Source organism: Dendropsophus ebraccatus, chromosome 1 (genome assembly GCF_027789765.1).
Source record: "Dendropsophus ebraccatus isolate aDenEbr1 chromosome 1, aDenEbr1.pat, whole genome shotgun sequence".
In the NCBI taxonomy this organism is placed as follows: domain Eukaryota; kingdom Metazoa; phylum Chordata; class Amphibia; order Anura; family Hylidae; genus Dendropsophus; species Dendropsophus ebraccatus.
Genome location: NC_091454.1, coordinates 210422734 through 210440967, shown reverse-complemented (window position 1 = coordinate 210440967; position 18234 = coordinate 210422734). Strand labels below are relative to the sequence as shown.

General features: G+C 43.2%; 1 protein-coding gene across 5 annotated transcripts in view; it reads left to right on the top strand.

Moving 5' to 3' along the window:
* Nucleotides 1–3475: 3475 nt before the first annotated feature.
* S1PR2 (sphingosine-1-phosphate receptor 2) overlaps nucleotides 3476–18234 on the top strand; it is a 49587-nt gene continuing 34828 nt past the window's right edge. Inside the window, exon 1 of one of the 5 annotated variants that reach the window (XM_069946389.1) lies at nucleotides 3476–3491. Coding sequence is in view for 1 of the 5 variants with exons in the window: in XM_069946383.1 (XP_069802484.1) it covers nucleotides 15250–15288 (39 nt within the window). In the remaining 4 variants the exon portion in view is untranslated. Of the gene's footprint in view, nucleotides 3492–4871; nucleotides 5510–7463; nucleotides 7959–15130; nucleotides 15289–17081; nucleotides 17136–18234 lie in introns of those variants that run through there. The other 4 variants (XM_069946384.1, XM_069946385.1, XM_069946383.1 and 1 more) reach the window with 4 other exon arrangements.

Sequence of the window (18234 nt, the reverse complement as noted above, 5' to 3'; positions counted from 1 at the left end):
ACTCCCAACAAATAATGGCAACAGTCCAACAGGTATGAAGACTAGCGCCATATATCCGAGAACCCATATACAGTAATAATTTTCTACAAAAAGATTCTAACAATGGGATGGGCCCCACTGCAGTGGTTATAGCTACACCTATGTAGATACAAGGTATGGGCAGAGAGCCCAGGATCTATTGAAGGACCCTTTAACCATATCCATTATTAAAGCATGTATGGAGGCCCTGAGTATACATAAGGCAACATGTATATGGTAGTATATTACAAACAAGTAGCTGTAAAGTGTCAAAGAGGTGTGGTTAGGGCACTAAAGTACACTGCAGTGCCAGGCCACGCCTCTATGACACTTCACAGCAACAATAAAAAGTAATAATTTAAGATGGGAACAATAAAAGGTAGTAATAGTCTATGTACAGAACTATGTAACCATGTAAGCTGTTGGGACATCTTTTCCAGCTGAAAGTTTCCCCATCAATATGAGATTAGTGAGGTACAACACCTGGCACTCGCAATATTAAGCTGGCGACGGCCTCTTCACTGTTTACCAGGAATGGCTCCCTACATTAGGAGTGGCTGTGTCTGGAACTACACCGAGCTCAGTCACACCCATTGGAATAGGACTGAGCTGTGGTAAACTGCAATACTGGACACCACCACTACAAAATGCTTGGCGCTGTGCATGCCTGACCCTCGTCCCGCCGGCTTGTCCCGCTGCTGATGCACTCTTGGTCCCGGGGCACTGTTTTATGATCGGTAAAACACAGTATTAGCTGATCAATCAGGGTGCTGGGAGTCACACATTAATTTAATATTGATGGCCTATTCTCACAATATTTCTTCAATATTAAAGGGGTATTGCGTTCAAACATACCTTTTCAGATGTTGCTGCCCATGACTAAGAATTCCTTCTATACTTGTTATTATCTATTCAGTCTCCTTCTACCAGTTCTGAGCTGCTGCTTTCTGCTAAAGACACAAAAATCTGCGTGTGAGCTTTTCTCTCTCTCCCCCCCCCTCCTCCCCCCTCCCTTCTGAGACAAACAAGTCCCTATGTGCAACTTTGTAATGCCGGGAGGGATGAACAGTGAGTTCATCAGCAACTTGACCTCAGATTAACCCTCCCAGCATTACAAAGAAGCTACAAAGTGGCAGATAAAGCCTGTCAGGGACTTGTTTACATCAGCCGTCTCAGAAGGGAGGAGGGGGAGACAGAGAGAAAGGCTTATACACAGATTTCTGTATCTTCAGCAGAAAGCAGCAGCTGAGAACTGGGGGAAGGAAACTGAATAGATAATAACAAGTACGGAAGAAGTTGTTAGTCTCACCATGGGCAGCAACACATGAAACTTGAATTTGAGTGGAATATCCCTTTTAAAGATCCCCAAAAATTACTTTTTGGGTTGTTGTTTTTTTTCTACATTATTTGTTAAATATTTGTAGAAATGACACTCTAACATTTATGTCCCCCCAAAATACTGTGCTAGAAGGTACTATGTATCGTACATTAAAAAAAAACAAGGTCTCATACAGACACAACGTAAAAGTAGGACAGTTATGATGTGAAATGTAGGAAGGCGGAAAAGAAAAAAAATATTTTAGCCCAGAAAAGTGAATGTAGCCCAGTCGTGAAGGGGTTAAGACGTAAGTGCGTGCAGTGGACATGGTGACTGAAGGTTTTCTCCCTGATTTATTGACACTAGGACAGGGCTCTGGGGCCTTCCTTTGTGGATTGTTCTCCCCCTCATAGACTGCTGGCAGCCCCGGTGAAGCCACCACTGACAATGAATAGAATTCCTGGGTTGCATGGCGTAATGTAAAGCTTTTAGGCAGCCGCCTGGCTCTGGGGGATTCATTCAGGAAGGGGAAGGCATGGAATTGTCCTGATGATATTCATCTGTCAGGGGGCTATGTTTACAGATCCCGCTGCCCTAGGTCACGGCTGGCAAACATGCCGAGGACTAGTAATGGTCATGTGTTCCCTGGCTCAGTCATGTGCTCGGGCGCTCTATCACATTGCTGCTTGTGGATTTTATAGGACAGACATTTTATTTATTGACTTCCTTGTGTGAGTTTATTATTCCTGTTTTATTTAGTGTAAAGGTTTTGGTACTATGGAGCCTTACAGTAATATGGCCGGTTGGATCTATGACAGTCTATTACACTATAAGGCCCTGTTCACACTGATTAAGAACGTCGGAATTCCGCGATCCCGACATGTCACTTGTTTCAGCGGAGCGCGGCAGCAGCTTAGGAGCGCGCGCCCTCTCATTCACTTAAAGCAGGACACTGAGCACGGCGGGATTCCACGGCGGAGAGCTCCACCGCAGGAATCCGCTGTTCTTGCTCAGTGTGAACGGGGCCTAAGGGTATATGCACACGGAGTACTTCAGTCGGTAAACTCTGTGCAAAATCTGCCGCTCGTCCCCACGCACCTCCGCTGCCCTCTCCGCCAACTCCACAGGCTCCATCGTATGCTCAGGTTGATTCTGTCATATGCCCAAAGAATTTTCAAGCTGCAGCCTGATAGCTGGCGGCTTATCTTTAAGAGAACAAAAGGTTCGGCCAAGGAAAATCTATCACGCCCAACCCCTTTCCCCATCAACATCATTTGTCAGTGGAGAGTCAGGGTGCCCCCATACACCTAATACCGTCAGCTGGAGTGCCCACCAGCAGGGGGTTCAGCTTTAGAATAACATGTATGGGCAACCTATGAGGAACAGAGAACAACTCTTGGCACACCACACCAATAATATATCTGGGCTATCTCTCTGCTGCCACCTCTGTCCATGTCAGGAACTGTCCAGAGCAGGAGAGGTTTTCTATGGGGATTTGTTACCGCAAATGGACAGAGGTGGCAGCAGAGAGCACTGTGTCAGACTGGAAAAAATACATCACTCCCTGCAGGACATTCAGCAGCTGATAAGTACTGGAAGACTTGAGATTTTTAAATAGAAGTAAATTAAAAATCTATATAACTTTCTGACACCAGTTGATTTGAAAGAAAAAGGTTTACTTATCTAGCCACAGGTGTCAAACTCTGGCCCTCCAGCTGTTGCAAAACTACAACTCCCATCATGCCTGGACAGCCAAAGCTTGCAACAGCTGGAGGGCCTGAGTTTGACACCCCTAGTGAAAACAACAACTTTCAGCATGCTGGGAGATGTAGTGTCACCACAGCCACAGTGCTCTAGGTTACAGACCATTCCTCTAGTCTAACCCATACGGTTATGTCTAATAGATGAGTAACTTCATGGGAAATTTCTTTTTCGCATGATTAACTATGTCAATAGAAAAAACAACAACAAAGTACGAGCAACCACATGAGAGTGGTGAGAGCCGGAGGCGTCCGATGCGTACTGCCTGCAGGACTCCAGCTAACATGTGATGAGCGCTCTCCACAACAGACGCCTTCCATGTCACCGGGACTTCCTGAGCAGTCTCCTCTCTCATCTCAGCCAGCGCTGCAATCAAGAGACAAACAACATCAAGGTTACTAGCCAGATTCTTTACATTTCATTATATTCCAGTGACTTGTAATACCGCACACAACCTGAAGACAGGGTGGCGCTGTTTCTGCAAGTAGTTTTTGTTTTGTTTTGTATGTTTTTTTAAATCATGGACAACCCTGTGCTTCTCGATAACTTTGACATGACGTAAGGCAGTGCACTTTCTATCAGGGTCAGTGTAAGAAATGCAAGTCTTAATTTTTCTTTTAACCCAACTTATACAGATTTGTAATTTACTTCTATTTAAAAATTGACAGAAAGTTAGAGAGTTATAAATTAGCAATGACTTCAAGTTAAAAATCTTCTAGTACTTATCAGCTGCTGTATGTCCTGCAGTAAGTGGTGTATTATTTCCAGTCTGACACAGTGCTCTCCGCTGCCACCTCTGTCCATGACAGGAACTGTCCAGAGCAGTAACAAATCCCTATTGAAAACCTCTCCTGCTCTGGACAGTTCCTGACATGGACAGAGGTGGCAGCAGAGAGCACTGTGTCAGACTGGAGAAAAAATACACCACTTCCTGCAGGACATACAGCAGCTGATAAGTACTGGAAGACTAGAGATTTTTTAATAGAAATAAATTACAAAAGTATATAACCAGTTGATTTGAAAGAAATTGTTTTGCTGGAGTACCCCTTTAAACATATGAATTTCACCAAACGTAACAGTAGCTATTCTTCTATTGGATTATAGGTTTGACATAAAGCACTAGCCACACATTTCCAGATCTTACGTACATTTACTTTAATATTTGCCTTTTAAAAACTGGCGCCCGTTTTAGTCATGCCGCATTTATAGACTCTTTTCAAAACTGTCGAAAAAGTTTCTTAAAGGGGTTCTCCAAGAAGCAGAAAAGGTCCAATTATTTTTAGTATATGTCTTGTTCTTACTTTTGGGCGAAGAAAATATCAATAGAATTGAAATAATTTGCACAATAATTCTATTGAAATTTGCTGCGCCCCAAAGTAAGAACACGACATATTATTGAAAATTGATTCCGCAATTAAAAATCAATTGGATATCTATAAGTTCCATTCAGATGATTCCCTCAGAACGCAGAAAGCCCCATGATGGGAGTGACCCTTCACCCCCTCATCTGGTCAGTGTCAGCAGGTTACCTTGCGGTGAGGTTTGTTACATGACTTCGTGCAGCTCCACATTTTCCTTCCTCAAAACCAAAAAATCTCACTTAAAGCAGATCCCAGAAAAAAAAAAAAAAACTTGAGCCGGACCCTCCCCCCATATAGCTGCTGCCCTGTTGAAATTGCAGTTTCCATAATTAGTTAGATAGTAAAGAATAGTCACTGTGTGGCTACAAAGAGTGTGTGTGGGGGGGGAGGTAAGCACTGAATGAGGGCGAGGGAGGAGACAGTCAGGGGGAGTTGGAGCTCTGAATTCTCTGTCCTCGTCTATCGTCAGGCTGCAGACCAAAAAGGACACTTTTTGCTATATTGCTTTTCTAGTTTTTTTTCTTCTTCTCTTTCCCCTTTTCCCACTCCCTCCTTTATTAAGCTCTGCCCCCCCCCCCCCCCCCACCTCCAGTCGGTTTACCCCCCCCTTCTCGTTCTCAGAAAGTCCCAGAGCCAAAGCAGAGGAAAACATCTGGATTTTGTTTTTCAAGGAGAAGAGGGGGAAGGAGTGAGAAACGCAAGAAGCGGAGAGAGAAAGAGGGAGAGTTTGGGACAGAATCATGGGTGTAGTGAGCACACCCCGAAAACCCCCCACTTTGGCGAGTTGCAAGTGGGAGAGGGAAAGTTGACAAGTTCCTAAGATGCTGGCTGGGAGCAGGCAAGGATACAGTATACAGCCCAGGAGATCCGAAGACCTGACCAGAGTCCCGGCAGCAGCTACGGGTCTATTCCGCATCATGTGCTCCGGCTGAGATTCCTATTTTTGGGTTGCTTTCTGTGGATTTAACAAGTTCTGAAGATTTTGGGTTGTGGCGTCCGCAGATCCAAAATCCATCAACGGTTGAATGTAAGCCAAGGAAAACTTACGAAGGTAAGGAGTCCATATAGGATTTACAGCAGGTGTACTTTATATAATACTACAACATTGAACTGATCTAGGTACTGCAGAACCAAGATAGGTAGGACGGTCACAGATGCATAGAGTTGATATATGATACAGAAATATAGAAGACGACCACACAATTCATGAGATTTATTATGAAGAAGCGATGACGGAATATTATTGGTGTCGATATTTTATAAGAGCTCGCAACCTGAATTCCTGAATTATATCATTACTCATAAGAGATAGGAAAGCTATAGCTCTGCTGCACCATGTATTACACATGACTCATGGCTGTCCACCTAGCTTATTACCCAGGAAACTACCTAAGACCTCCAGTCATTGCTTTATCTTAGGAGGACTTCTTTGGGTCAAGAGTGTCTTCCATCTGATGGACTCTGCTTGTCCATGTGTTAAACAGACACTTCATTGGTGTCTACCTAATTTTCCGCTAGGAAAATGACTTAGGACTAGAGATAAGTGCAACTTAAGCATGTCATAGGCTGTATCCATGTCTTCCTAGACTCCCTAGGGCTACATCCATACTCTTCAGCCATTGATATTCAAATGTCAAACGATCAGACGCAAGTATGCTCCAGTTGCCCTCATCTCTACTTAGGACTTCTAGTGGTTAGGATCAAGAGTGCCTCTCGAAAGGATGGACTCTGTCCATGTACGCAGACAATTTATAGATTTCAATAAGTGTCTACTTACTTTGTCACTGGGGAAATGACTAAGATCACAGGGGGACTTTTTGGGGTGAAAAGTGAACATAACTTACTGATTTGCATATGTTCTTGAGAAGAAGGTAGGACCTCTGGTGATCACCCTTTGAGACAGATAATGTATTGATTTCAGTGTCGCGAACATGGATATCATGTAAAAACCATGCCAGATAGTCACATATGGATTTGGCCCACTGAGCGGACTCAATCCATGGTCCAATCCGCGAAAGGGCAAACTGCAAATCCACGGCTAAAATCTAGGGATCCTCTTTGGATTTTTGCTGTGGATTCTCTTGCAAATCCATATTTGATTTTTCTGTTGTATTAACATACTCTTACTTATGACCTCCTAGGACTACCTTTGGGAATCTGTAGACCCAACTTATAATACTTACGCATGTGGCTCAATGATGATGGTTAATGCCTCACCTTCCACTAGATAGATTATTTTCTAGGATCCCTAGGGAGGACCACTTACTTGTCCATGTAGATCCATGTAGATGTACTTAATATTAGAATGGAAAATGGTTATGGTCAATTCTAATGTAAGACCTACCATGACCACCTTATTATTGAAGGCCGACTTACTGGACAAGGAGTGGCTTTCATTCTGGTGGATTGGATAGGAAAAATAACTCTCACACCTCTTGAGCAAAGAGATATTTCTTCAAGTCAAGTCTCACTCAATCTAGGAGTCTTAGAACTCTGGGGATTTTCTTCTCAATAGAGCAGCAATGGTCTGTAAGTGTCCATATGTCTTTATTGACGAACTCTCACCTCCTCAGTGTCTGACTGGGGTATCTGGGGCCCACCAGAGGAAATGATTCTTGGGGCCCACCAACGAAGGACCAGTGAGAAACAACATGTCAGTCAGTGTTTGTGCAGGTTCTAAAGCTGGGGGCCCACCGGAGAATCCTCTGGTGGTCTGGTGCACTGCACCTCTTTGATCCATTCTGGTGGATCCAAAGTTTGGTTTCTTTTCGAACCAAACCAGTGTCCTCCAAAAGAAGGAGACACTTATCTGCAGACATCCATTGAAAATTGTGCAAATCAATGTTGGTGGGTGCCATAGAGTACTTCTATCTCATCATGTAGGACCTCACGTGATCCCCCTATCTTTCGAAGACCCGCATACTTTTGGAAAAAAACTGGAACATGAATGTCAGAGAACAGAACATTCCCAACTTTGTGCGTCTAGTGCTGTCCCTAGTTCCCACAGACAGCTGTAAAGTCTGTAAGGGCAAGGTCTCTAATTCAGGACTCTTGAACGGTGGGAATGGGACACTTCAGATGACAGGAACGTAGCTCCCGGGGTTAAGCAGTTCTCAGGTGCAGACTGAGCGAGTTAGTGTAACCATGCACGGCAGGCATTTAGGTGTGTGTACACACTAGGTGAGAGGTGGAGACAAAGCTACACAGGACAAATGAATTTGGGAGGCAGACACAGACTTGCCTCGCATGTTACCTGGCTGACGGAGAGATCCATGAGACCAGATCATTGTATGATTTGGATTTTATGCCCTGGGATATAAGGAGCAGGAACTCAGAGATGAATGAGAGGACTTCATGTCTGCTGAGGAATACGGGGGAGAAGAGATCAAAGGAAAGTAACAAAGAACAGAGATGAAGTATGAGACATGAAAGAGAAGCATGGCTTTACACTGGGCATGGAAAATTAGGAAAAGGGGGAGAAATGCTGAGAGGATCCTGAAGTAAGTGCCGCATTACCTGCCTATAAGTATAGATATCTCTCATGTATATGGCTCACTAATGGTGGGGACAAAGCTCATCCACAGTCATAGGGAAACAATAGGCTAGTGTCAGAATCTGCCGCCTGAAGTTAGTGCAGGCAACAATCTAGGACAGCATGTCTTATAGAAGGTATGGCGGTGGTAAGGAGCAACCGCAGAAGGTGTAAGATGTTACAGTGATAATAGCATAAGAGGAATTGTATAGGGAGGATATATGGAGTAATAGGAGGAGATATAGGGGAGGATATATGGAGTAATAGGAGGAGATATAGGGAGGATATATGGAGTAATAGGAGGAGATATAGGGGAGGATATATGGAGTAATAAGAGGAGATATAGGAGAGGTTATATGGAGTAATAGCAGATATAGGAGAGGTTATATGGAGTAATAGGAGGAGATATAGGGAGGATATATGGAGTAATAAGAGGAGATATAGGGAAGGTTATATGGAGTAATAGGAGGAGATATAGGGAGGATATATGGAGTAATAGGAGGAGATATAGGGAGGATATATGGAGTAATAGGAGGAGATATAGGGGGGATATATGGAGTAATAGGAGGAGATATAGGGAAGGTTATATGGAGTAATAGGAGGAGATATAGGGAGGATATATGGAGTAATAGGAGGAGATATAGGGAGGATATATGGAGTAATAGGAGGAGATATAGGGAGGATATATGGAGTAATAGGAGGAGATATAGGGAGGTATATGGAGTAATAGGAGGAGATATAGGGGGGATATATGGAGTAATAGGAGGAGATATAGGGGGGATATATGGAGTAATAGGAGGAGATATAGGGGAGGATATATGGAGTAATAGGAGGAGATATAGGGAGGATATATGGAGTAATAGGAGGAGATATAGGGGAGGATATATGGAGTAATAGGAGGAGATATAGGGGAGGATATATGGAGTAATAGGAGGAGATATAGGGAGGATATATGGAGTAATAGGAGGAGATATAGGGGAGGATATATGGAGTAATAGGAGGAGATATAGGGGGGATATATGGAGTAATAAGAGGAGATATAGGAGAGGTTATATGGAGTAATAGCAGATATAGGAGAGGTTATATGGAGTAATAGGAGGAGATATAGGGAGGATATATGGAGTAATAGGAGGAGATATAGGGAAGGTTATATGGAGTAATAGGAGGAGATATAGGGAGGATATATGGAGTAATAGGAGGAGATATAGGGAGGATATATGGAGTAATAGGAGGAGATATAGGGAGGTTATATGGAGTAATAGGAGGAGATATAGGGAGGATATATGGGGTAATAGGAGGAGAAAGAGAGTGGATATATGGAGTAATAAGAGGAGATATAGGAGAGGTTATATGGAGTAATAGGAGGAGATATAGGGGGATATATAGAGTAATAGGAAGAGATATAGGGGGGATATATAGAGTAATAGAAGGAGATATAGGGAGGATATATGGAGTAATAGGAGGAGATATAGGGAGGATATATGGAGTAATAGGAGGAGATATAGGGGAGGATATATGGAGTAATAGGAGGAGATATTGGGAGGATATATGGAGTTATAGGAGGAGATATAGGGGAGGGTATATGGAGTAATAGGAGGAGATATAGGGAGGATATATGGAGTAATAGGAGGAGATATAGAGAGGATATATGGAGTAATAGGAGGAGATTTAGGGAGGAAATATGGAGTAATAGGAGGAGATATAGGGAGGTTATATGGAGTAATAGAAGGAGATATAGGGAGGTATATGGAGTAATAGGAGGAGATATAGGGAGGATATATGGAGTAATAGGAGGAGATATAGGGAGGATATATGGAGTAATAGGAGGAGATATAGGGAGGATATATGGAGTAATAGGAGGAGATATAGGGAAGGTTATATGGAATAATAGGAGGAGATATAGGGAGGATATATGGAGTAATAGGAGGAGATATAGGCAGGTTATATGGAGTAATAGGATGAGATATAGGGGAGGATATATGGAGTAATAGGAGGAGATATAGGGAGGATATATGGAGTAATAGGAGGAGATATAGGGAGGGTATATGGAGTAATAGGAGGAGATATAGGGAGGATATATGGAGTAATAGGAGGAGATATAGGGGAGGATATATGGAGTAATAGGAGGAGATATAGGGGGGATATATGGAGTAATAGGAGGAGATATAGGGGGGATATATGGAGTAATAGGAGGAGATATAGGGAGGATATATGGAGTAATAGGAGGAGATATAGGGGGATATATGGAGTAATAGGAGGAGATATAGGGAGGATATATGAAGTAATAGGAGGAGATATAGGGAGGATATATGGAGTAATAGGAGGAGATATAGGGAGGTATATGGAGTAATAGGAAGAGATATAGGGAGGATATATGGAGTAATAGGAGGAGATATAGGGAGGATATATGGAGTAATAGGAGGAGATATAGGGAGGATATATGGAGTAATAGGAGGAGATATAGGGGGGTATATGGAGTAATAGGAGGAGATATAGGGAGGATATATGGAGTAATAGGAGGAGATATAGGGGGATATATGGAGTAATATGAGGAGATATAGGGAGGGTTTATAGCATAATAGGAGATATAGGGAGGATATATTCAGTAATAGAGAGGGATATGGAGTAATAGAAGTACATATGGGAGTAATATGGAGGAATATAAAGTAATTTTGCAGTAAGTTATAGTGCCTACAATAGTTATAGTGACACATATAGGAGTATACGTGCTATATGGGGACGTTCTTCTGTCCCAGCTCCAGCACTGTGAGGTATGGATAGTGGAGAGGTGTGGCGGACATACTTAGGAGAATGCGGCTCAGCTTGCTCATGTATTTTCATTTCACGGCTTGTATGGATCATCTGTCAGACTAGAAGGTTTAGCCTGGAGACAGAGACGCCTGAGATATGAACAGGGGAAAGTTAGGCAGCAAAATAAGTATATCAGTAATGTACGGAACAATTTGTCATGAAGTATCTGTACGTCTATTCGTCTTTACTGAGGATTGACTTATTATTAGAAGAATCTGATTACTAAGGCAGGAAGAGCTCCATGAGGTGAGCACCATGACAGTCCAATGTGAGACAGACGACCTGAGCGGCTTATAGATAGTCCAGAAAACAGCATCACAATCACCTCATGACATTCATTGTAGCTTTTCTAGATTAGGACTGAGCCGTCCACCTATTTTCTACCTGAGAAGCTGTCCACCAACCTGTTTCCTGTACCTGGTTGTCATGGTTACGTCCACGACTGCAACAATCAATATGGTTCAGATTGCTCATGTCTTATGGCCGAAATAAAGAACTAAAGACAGAAAGGTACTTACCTAACGCTCAGGTTTGGCAGGCCCCGTCCAAACCTGAACACTGGTCATTTGACTCCCGGTGTCTGGAGAAGTTGGATGCCCCCCTAGGGCTGCCAGAAAAACATGAATACAGCCTACGGCCTATATCCATGTTTTCCATGACTCCCTAGGGGGGCATCTAATTCTGAGTGTTTAGAGTTCAGACAAGCGCTAGCAAACCTGAACGTTAGGTAAGTTGACCTATCACTAACCATGACATATACAGTAAGATATATATATATATATATATATATATACACACCGGTATATGCACTTTGGTCATTTAAACACTGGACACTATGCTCTGGAGGACCATCTGACCATGGGGGACCACCAGCAGGTATGATCAGCTGATCATCCTGATTCCTTACATGTTGGTGTACATTTTTTTTCCCTTCAAGCAGCCCCCTTCATACAAAGCCAATACACACTACTGTATAGTTTGGATCATGAGAAGAGCTCTGGCCTACTAAAAATTCTTTAAACCCTTTAAGAAATGAACTGATAGCCATAAGTTGTATTGTTCAGGTCATTACGTAACTTATATATCAGTCAGTGGTCTATGGTCAGTGCTGCAGGTCGACAGACATTTCCAAGCGGTTTCTAGTTTGCATTATCTGTGTAAGGTTAAAGGGCATGTATCATTTAGATTATTTGGGTCAGATTTAGATCCTAAAACATGCTTGATAGTGACTACACTGAAACAAGTGATATGTCCCATACAGAGGAAGGGGTTATGGGGTTCTGGTGGCGCTGAGGTTGATTCTTAGGGGTGTCAAACCCTCTAACTGTTGCAAAACTACAATTCCCATCATGCACACCTGTGCATTAGGTGAATGCTTTGTCTACATTGGCTATGGAAGCAGGGAGGCCAACCCTAAAGAACGGGAACACTTTTCTATTATAAGATACTGAGGTATGTGGTTGGCCGCTGTATACAGGAGATCACAATGATCTGTAGACGGCACTAGCCACAGAGCCGGTTTACTTGTATTCTATTCTGTATGATACCATATGATACGATAAGCTTATCCTCTCCCATAAACATCACTTCACAGATTAAAGGGGAAGTTCACAAAAAAAAAAAACAACTTACAAATCAACTGGTGTCAGAAAGTGCCAGAGATATGTTATTTACTTCTATTAAAAAATCTCAAGTCTTTCAGTACTTATCAGCTGCTGTATGTAATGCAGGAAGTGGTGTATTCTTTCCAGTCTGGAGAGCAGGAGAGGTTTTCTATGGGGATTTGCTCCTGCTCTGGACAGTCCCTGTCATGGACAGAGGTGGCAGCAGAGAGCACTGTGTCTGGAAAGAATACACCACTTCCTGCAGGGCATGCAGCAGCTGATATGTATGGGAAGACTGGAGATTTTTTTTTAATAGAAGTAATTTACAAAACTTTCTGGTACCAGTTGATGTGCAGCTCTGGAGTATAATACATGATAAATAATGTAATGTATATACACAGTGATCCCATCAGCAGAATAGTGAGTGCAGCTCTGAAGCATAATATATGATTGGTAATGTAATGTATGTACACGGTGACCCCCACCAGCAGAATAGTGAGTGCAGCTCTGGAGCATAATACAGGATAACTAATGTAATGTATGGACACAGTGATCCCATCAGCAGAATAGTGAGTGCAGCTCTGGAGCATAATACAGGATAACTAATGTAATGTATGGACACAGTGATCCCATCAGCAGAATAGTGAGTGCAGCTCTGGGGCATAATACAGGATAAGTAATGTAATGTATGGACACAGTGACCCCACCAGCAGAATAGTGAGTGCAGCTCTTGGGCATAATACAGGATAAGTAATGTAATGTATGTACACAGTGACTCCACCAGCAGAATAGTGAGTGCAGCTCTGGGGTATATAATACAGGATAAGTAATGTAATGTATGGACACAGTGGACGGTGGCAGGATGTAAATCTTGATCAGTACAAGATAAGTAATCCCCAATGTACAGACACACACCATACTGCCCTATGTAACACAGTAATGTATGATGTCACATCATATGGAAACAATCTCATAACTCTAATAACATCCAGCAGGGGTTCCTGTATATTTGACGACAAGAATAGTGAATCCTGCAGCAGAATTCCCGTTATAAAAATCCCCCAGGGATACCTGATGGACCCCATTATAAGTCATTATAAGTCAATTAAAACATTTAATTTGATAGCAGTGTTTTGGGTTATGTTATTGTATGGAGATGGCTATTCATCCCCTCTACAGACTCTCTGCAGACTATCCATCCTCTCTGCAGACTCTCTATCCTCTCTACAGACTATCCATCCCCATTGCAGACTATCCATCCCCATTGCAGACTATCTATGCTCTCTACAGACTATCCATCCCCTCTGCAGACTATCCATCCTCTCTGCAGACTATCCATTCTCACTGCAAACTATCATCCTTTCTGCAGACTATCCATCCTCTCTACAGACTATCCATCCCCTCTGCAGACTATCCATCCCCTCTGCAGACTATCCATCCTTTCTGCAGACTATCCATCCCCTCTGCAGACTATCCATCCCCTCTGCAGACTATCCATCCCCATTGCAGACTATCCATCCCCTCTGAAGACTATCCATCCCCTCTGCAGACTATCCATTCTCTCTGCAGACTATCAACCTCTCTGCAAACTATCCATCCCCTCTGCCGACTATCCATCCTCTCTGCAGACTATCCATCCTCCATCCACCCCCTCTGCAGACTATCCATCCCCTCTGCAGACTATCCATCCCAATTGCAGACTATCTATCCCCTCTGCAGACTATCCATCCCCTCTGCAAACTATCCATCCATTCTGCAGACTATCCGTCCCCTCTGCAGACTATGCATCCGCCCTGCAAACTATCCATCCCCTCTGCAAACTATCCATCCCCTCTGCAGACTATCCACCCCTTCTGCAGACTATCCATCCCATCTGCAGACTATCCATCCAATCTGCAGACTATCCATCCTCTCTGCAGACTATCCATCCCCTCTGCAGACTATCCATCCCATCTGCAGACTATCCCTCCTCTCTGCAGACTATCCATCCTCCGGCCCCCTGACACTCTGTTTACCCTCCTACCCTGGAATTCTTGCCCTTCTACCTCTCCCATCCCCACTAGTGGCTGCGGGTTTAGTTAATGGTGTAAGCTGTGACATCTCATCCCACATGTTTCATCTCCTGGGCCTGCAGAACATTACACAGCAGCTGTTCTCCATCACACAGGACCCCACTAAGGTCTCGGGCCTTTCTCACACAGCAGCTTTTTACAAGCTTTAACCCTTTCTGCATGCCCGGAGCGATGAGAGATACGGCTGCGGTTGGCATTATATGAGAATTACTGGAGAAGGTCCCAGGGAAACTCCTAAACTATACGGGGTCTTGGAGGGGGGCACTCAAACTAATGGGGGTCAGTGACTTATAAACTAATGGGAGTCCTGGGGGGAAGGAGGGGCAGGTGGGTGGATGCAATACCATATACAACCAGAGTAGCGCTGTTTCTGGGGTAGAAAGAATTCCCCAACATCTGAGCCTTGCATTAGCGTGAGATGGGTCATCCATGTTGGATTTCAACACCCCCAATCCTCTTTTTTTCGGGGGAGATTAGCCGCTACCAGAGATGTAGTCTGGCAGCAGCTTCCTTCCCTCTCCACATTTAGAACAATACACGTTCGGATTGGCAGGCATTTGATTGACACTTACCTATGACCAGCTTAAAGGGGTTGTCCCAGCTTAAAGGGGTGAAATCAGATACTTACCGCACACATATATGTAGATGAGTACAAATCTGTACTGTTTTTCTTACTCATGGGTCTGATCACTTCCTGATTTCCTCTCTGAACTGTGACCTTTCTGTTGCCAGGCAACAGAGCACAACCTTTTCCCACAATCTCCCTGCTTACATGTGGTGTGGAGAACAGCTCCCAATATTAATAGGACAGGTAAGGAGACTGAAGTTAAACTGAGCATGTGTGACCACCTTACTGGATGGTCAAAGGTAGTAACCAAGGGCAACAGGTTATCCAAACAATACAGGCACATGGGGGATTAGTACTGTCTATACGGGACAATATCAGAAATGTTTGTACATTCATTTACCATAATGCCTCATTCCAGAGCCATTTATCCTTATAGGACAATCCCTTTAAGCCTCTACTCCACCAGATCGGCTACTTATATCCATTGAGCAAAAAAAGTATGGGGCCCATTAGCATCCAGCCTGCCTGACCTTTCTTTCCTGTGACATTTGCTCTTAGCGGAGAATTGTCAGATCACGATACACATGATATAGACGGCCAAGGGTACGGATGACGTCTCTCTATATAGAGGTCTATAGAGACAATAAGCCAATTGTGGAGCCCCCTCCCTTTACTAACAGCCTTATATACAGATGATCTTAGCCATAGAGTAGTCCCATTGCTGGAGGAGGTTGAGGTTGGGATGGGTTACAGTCGGGGTATTGTTCTCCTCCATAGAGTAGTGTATGAATGTAGTATATAACTGTATACGGCTCATTATTACACTCACATGACCAACACCCCCCACCCCACTGTCTATTATCTCCATACTCCTCCTATGTAATAGCTGAACAAATTTTAGTTGACTTAAATATTTCTGTCCGTGAGAAAGAAGAAAATCTCATGGATTGTGGTGAAGAGAACCTGTATTATGTAACGGCAGAGACAGGTGACACCCAGCACCAACGCGTTTCTGCCCCATCTGGCCTGGTCATGGCGCGACTAAGCCGACCCTTCAGTCCCATAACACTCGCTGCCCAATGGGCCCATCCTGTGAACCACTGATATTGTAAGGGCCCTATTCCAAGGGACGATTATCGTTAAAATTATCGTTAAGTCGTTCAAATCTAAACGATAATCGTTCGGTTTAATAGCAGTTAACGATTAACGACCAAATGAGAAATCGTTGATCCTTTAATAAGACCTGGACCTATTTTTATCGTGTCTCGTTCGCAAATCGTTTGCATTGAATAAGACGTCGTTCGGTCGTTTGCAGTAGTGACGAACGCAATAGCGACGACAAGATGACCGCAAGAACGATCATAAGTAACGATAATCGTTCCATGTAAATGGGTGAACGATTTCAGGTCTTTCGCAATAACGGTCGTTTGGATCGTTTATCATTAACGATTATGCGAACGATAATCGTCCCGTGGAATAGGGCCCTAAGTCTTGACTCCAGTGACTTCACCAGCAGAATATTGAGCGCAGCTCTGGAGTATAATACAGGATGTAACTCGGGATCAGTACAGGATCAGTAATGTGTGTACACAGTGACTTCACCAGCAGAATAGTGAGTGCAGCTCTGGAGGTAACAGGATGTAACTCAGGATCAGTAAAGGATAAGTAATGTAATATATGTACACAGGGACCCCACCAGCAGAATAGTGAGTGCAGCTCTGGAGTATAATACAGGATAAGTGTTATAATGTACTTTTAAGGTTTATAAGTTTTTTTTATGTAAGTTTATATATGTGAAATGATGAACATTTACTTTAAGTTTGTGCAGCACCAGAACGGTAGATAATATGAATGAACGATGAACAACCAGAGCATAAATAGATTTTGTATAGACGTGCCAATGATTACATTCTGATGAATGGGCAGGTTATATTGGGGCTAAAGATCATAGCCTGGGCCATAAACTTATTTACCTGTCTAAGGCCTGTATACTTATGTGTATATAATTACACCTCTGACTTTTACACCTGTGACATTTGAAGCTTCTGCAGCCCATAGACATTACATGTAATGGCCGGGAACTGGCAGTGGTATGTATGAGAGCTACCAGGGACGGGACAGATTGGATGGGGGCGACAGCTGTCAATCCTAAAAACATCAACCCGTAGAGATGGGTTATAGAAAACTCCTTCACGTTGGTAACACAGAGTAGATCTTTACTACTATGTATGATTTTTTTTTTTTTACCTTAGAAAGGGGAATTGGCATTTCCGTTTTGTCAATGGCTCACAGTTACATAATTGTTTAGTGGTTACAGAGATGAGGCATCTTGTCTGTTTTGGGTTCACTTGGCATGCGATGCTCAAAAAAGCGTGTCAGTATATAGCGTGGAAGAAAAGAATGCACACAAAAAGCTCCGAACAAAGTGTAAACATCTTATGGAGATGAGCCAGAGAGTCCATATGGATATACTAATGGGTCATATGGAAATGAAGAACAAAATAGTCAGATATCATTCAATCATTCAACCTTTTAGATGATTTGTTTTACGCCAAGACCTTGGCTTTCTAAACTTGTCAGTCAAAACATTTTTTTGCCAATCAGGCAACAAACTTCAAAGATCAATAGTACAAGCTAATATGAGAAACTTTGTAATATATCTTATCAGACAAAAATGCTTCCTTCTCCTGTTATCAAGTATCTTCCCCAGCTAACTGTTACTGGTTATGATTTTGCTAGGGATCAGATGGCATGTAATATAAGTCTATAGGGAGGAAAGGAGTCAGATGGGAGGGGGAGTGCCTGGCAACACACATACACACTGCAAAGAGAGGGGAAGAGATACAGCTTTAGGCTATGTTCACACTTCATATTTTTTCGTAAAACTATGGCCGTTGCCAATTGCAACTACAAAAAACTACTGCAACTACAAAAAATATGTTACCTTGCTGTCTATGAAATCCCGGCCAAAGCGTATACACATGGTATACGCTCCGGCCGGGATCCCTAGAGGCACCGCAAACAACTGACATTTCAGTTTTCTGCGGCCACTATTCAGTGAATAGTGGCCGCAGAAAACCCTGTCAGTGTACACTGTGGATCAAGCGGCTCGAGTGTGCTGTGGGGAGTTCTGATTCGGATCTGATCAGAACTCTGCGGCTGCAAAGATCATCTGGCCGATACTGCAGA